Source organism: Condylura cristata, unplaced genomic scaffold (assembly GCF_000260355.1).
Source record: "Condylura cristata isolate star-nosed mole 26May11 unplaced genomic scaffold, ConCri1.0 scaffold00009, whole genome shotgun sequence".
In the NCBI taxonomy this organism is placed as follows: domain Eukaryota; kingdom Metazoa; phylum Chordata; class Mammalia; order Eulipotyphla; family Talpidae; genus Condylura; species Condylura cristata.
This window is the reverse complement of record NW_004567110.1, coordinates 111,197-112,685: the sequence shown is the minus strand read 5'-3', so window position 1 is coordinate 112,685 and position 1,489 is coordinate 111,197. Positions and strand designations below refer to the sequence as shown.

At 71.5% G+C, this 1,489-nt stretch overlaps 1 protein-coding gene across 1 annotated transcript in view; it reads left to right on the top strand.

Moving 5' to 3' along the window:
• SPIRE2 (spire-type actin nucleation factor 2) overlaps window positions 1–1,489 on the top strand; it is a 15,247-nt gene that overhangs the window by 10,718 nt on the left and 3,040 nt on the right. The window contains exons 4-7 of the mRNA XM_012722844.1: window positions 7–376; window positions 882–1,003; window positions 1,137–1,271; window positions 1,355–1,422. Coding sequence (XP_012578298.1) covers window positions 7–376; window positions 882–1,003; window positions 1,137–1,271; window positions 1,355–1,422 — 695 coding nt within the window. The remainder of the gene's footprint in view (window positions 1–6; window positions 377–881; window positions 1,004–1,136; window positions 1,272–1,354; window positions 1,423–1,489) is intronic.

Sequence of the window (1,489 nt, the reverse complement as noted above, 5' to 3'; positions counted from 1 at the left end):
CTGCAGGCCTGGCGGGGCCTGGGGGCGGGGACCTGGGTGGGGGTCCCCTTGCTGGCCCCAAGGCAGGCCGGGGCCACGCCCTCACGCCGGCCCTGCCCCCAGGCCTCGAGGGAGGGCTGTGCTGTCCGGAGCACAGTGCGGGCGGCAGGCGGCGGCCGGGCAGGCGGTCAGGCTGGTCTGCTGTGTCCCCAGGAGGAGGAGTCCCCGTGCGGGGAGTTGGCGCTGAAGCGGGACCGCTCCTTCTCGGAACACGACCTGGCCCAGCTGCGCAGCGAGATGGCTGCCGGCCGCCAGCCGGCCTCAGAGCCCCCCGGAGGGCCAGCTCCGGCCGGGGCCCGTGGGAGCGTTGCCTGGGGACCCGGAGCCCAGGAGCAGGGCAAGTCTGTCCCGTCTGCTGGACGGTGCCCTCACAGGGGGCTGACTTCAGCCCGCCTCCCCCAGGCCCTCGCCCTGACGCTTTTAGTTTTAGGACCCCACGGTCATTGCAAAACTTGGACTTTCAACTCCCCAGGGTTCTGCGACCTCTGTGGGGTGCTGGCGCAGGGGAGGCGGCTGTGGGCGGGCGGGCTGTGAGACAGGCAGCAGTGGAAGGCGGGTGTGGGGGGCGCCCAGGCCCTGCCTGCCCTTGAGGTGCCTCCTGAGTGAGGGGGTCACACTGGAGAGTCGTGACTCACTCAGGGGCCCCCAAGCTGCCCCACAAGACCCAGGGACCCCGCGGTGGCAGCGTCAGCCTGGGGGGCTCCGGGAGACACCCCTTCTCTGCCAGCCTTCCTGTCCTGCCCAGCGGCTGGTCCATGCAACGTGGGGTGCTGCCCCTGCTGTGCTGGAGGCCCTCAGCCCACAGCCCCAGCAGGTCTCCTCATGCCCCGTGTCCCCTGCAGGCCTCCCTGCCGGGAGCAGCCAGGGTCCCCCTGACCCCCGCTCCGTACCCTGCGGCCACTGCAGTGCTGGGGAGGCTGGGATGGAGGCCTCCCCAGCCCCTGATGCCAGTCACCGCTGGATGGTAAGTGGTGGGCACTGCCCTGGGGCCACAGGGGCCGAGGGGTTCCCGTGGCCAAGCCGCACACCCACGTCTGGGGACCCCTGGGTGGTGTGCAAAGGGTCAGCTGTCTGCCGCCCCGACTCCCGCCCCCCAGGAGTTCAGCCACCCCGCGGAGAGCCTGGCCCTGACGGTGGAGGAGGTGATGGACGTGCGCCGGGTGCTGGTGAAGGCGGAGATGGAGAAGTTCCTGCAGCACAAGGAGCTCCTCAGCGGCCTGAAGAAGGGGAAGGTGCGGGCTTGGCCACTCCCGCGGGCGCGGGGCGGGCAGGCGGCCCCTCGTGCTGCCAAGGGGCTTAGGGGCCCTCTCCCCAGATTTGCTGCTGCTGCCGAACCAGGTTCCCGCTCTTCTCCTGGCCCTCCAGCTGCCTCTTCTGCAAGAGGTGAGCCAGGGAGTGTGGGCGGGGCCTGGATGTCTGGGGCGGGGCCTCAGCGAAGTGGGGCGGGGCC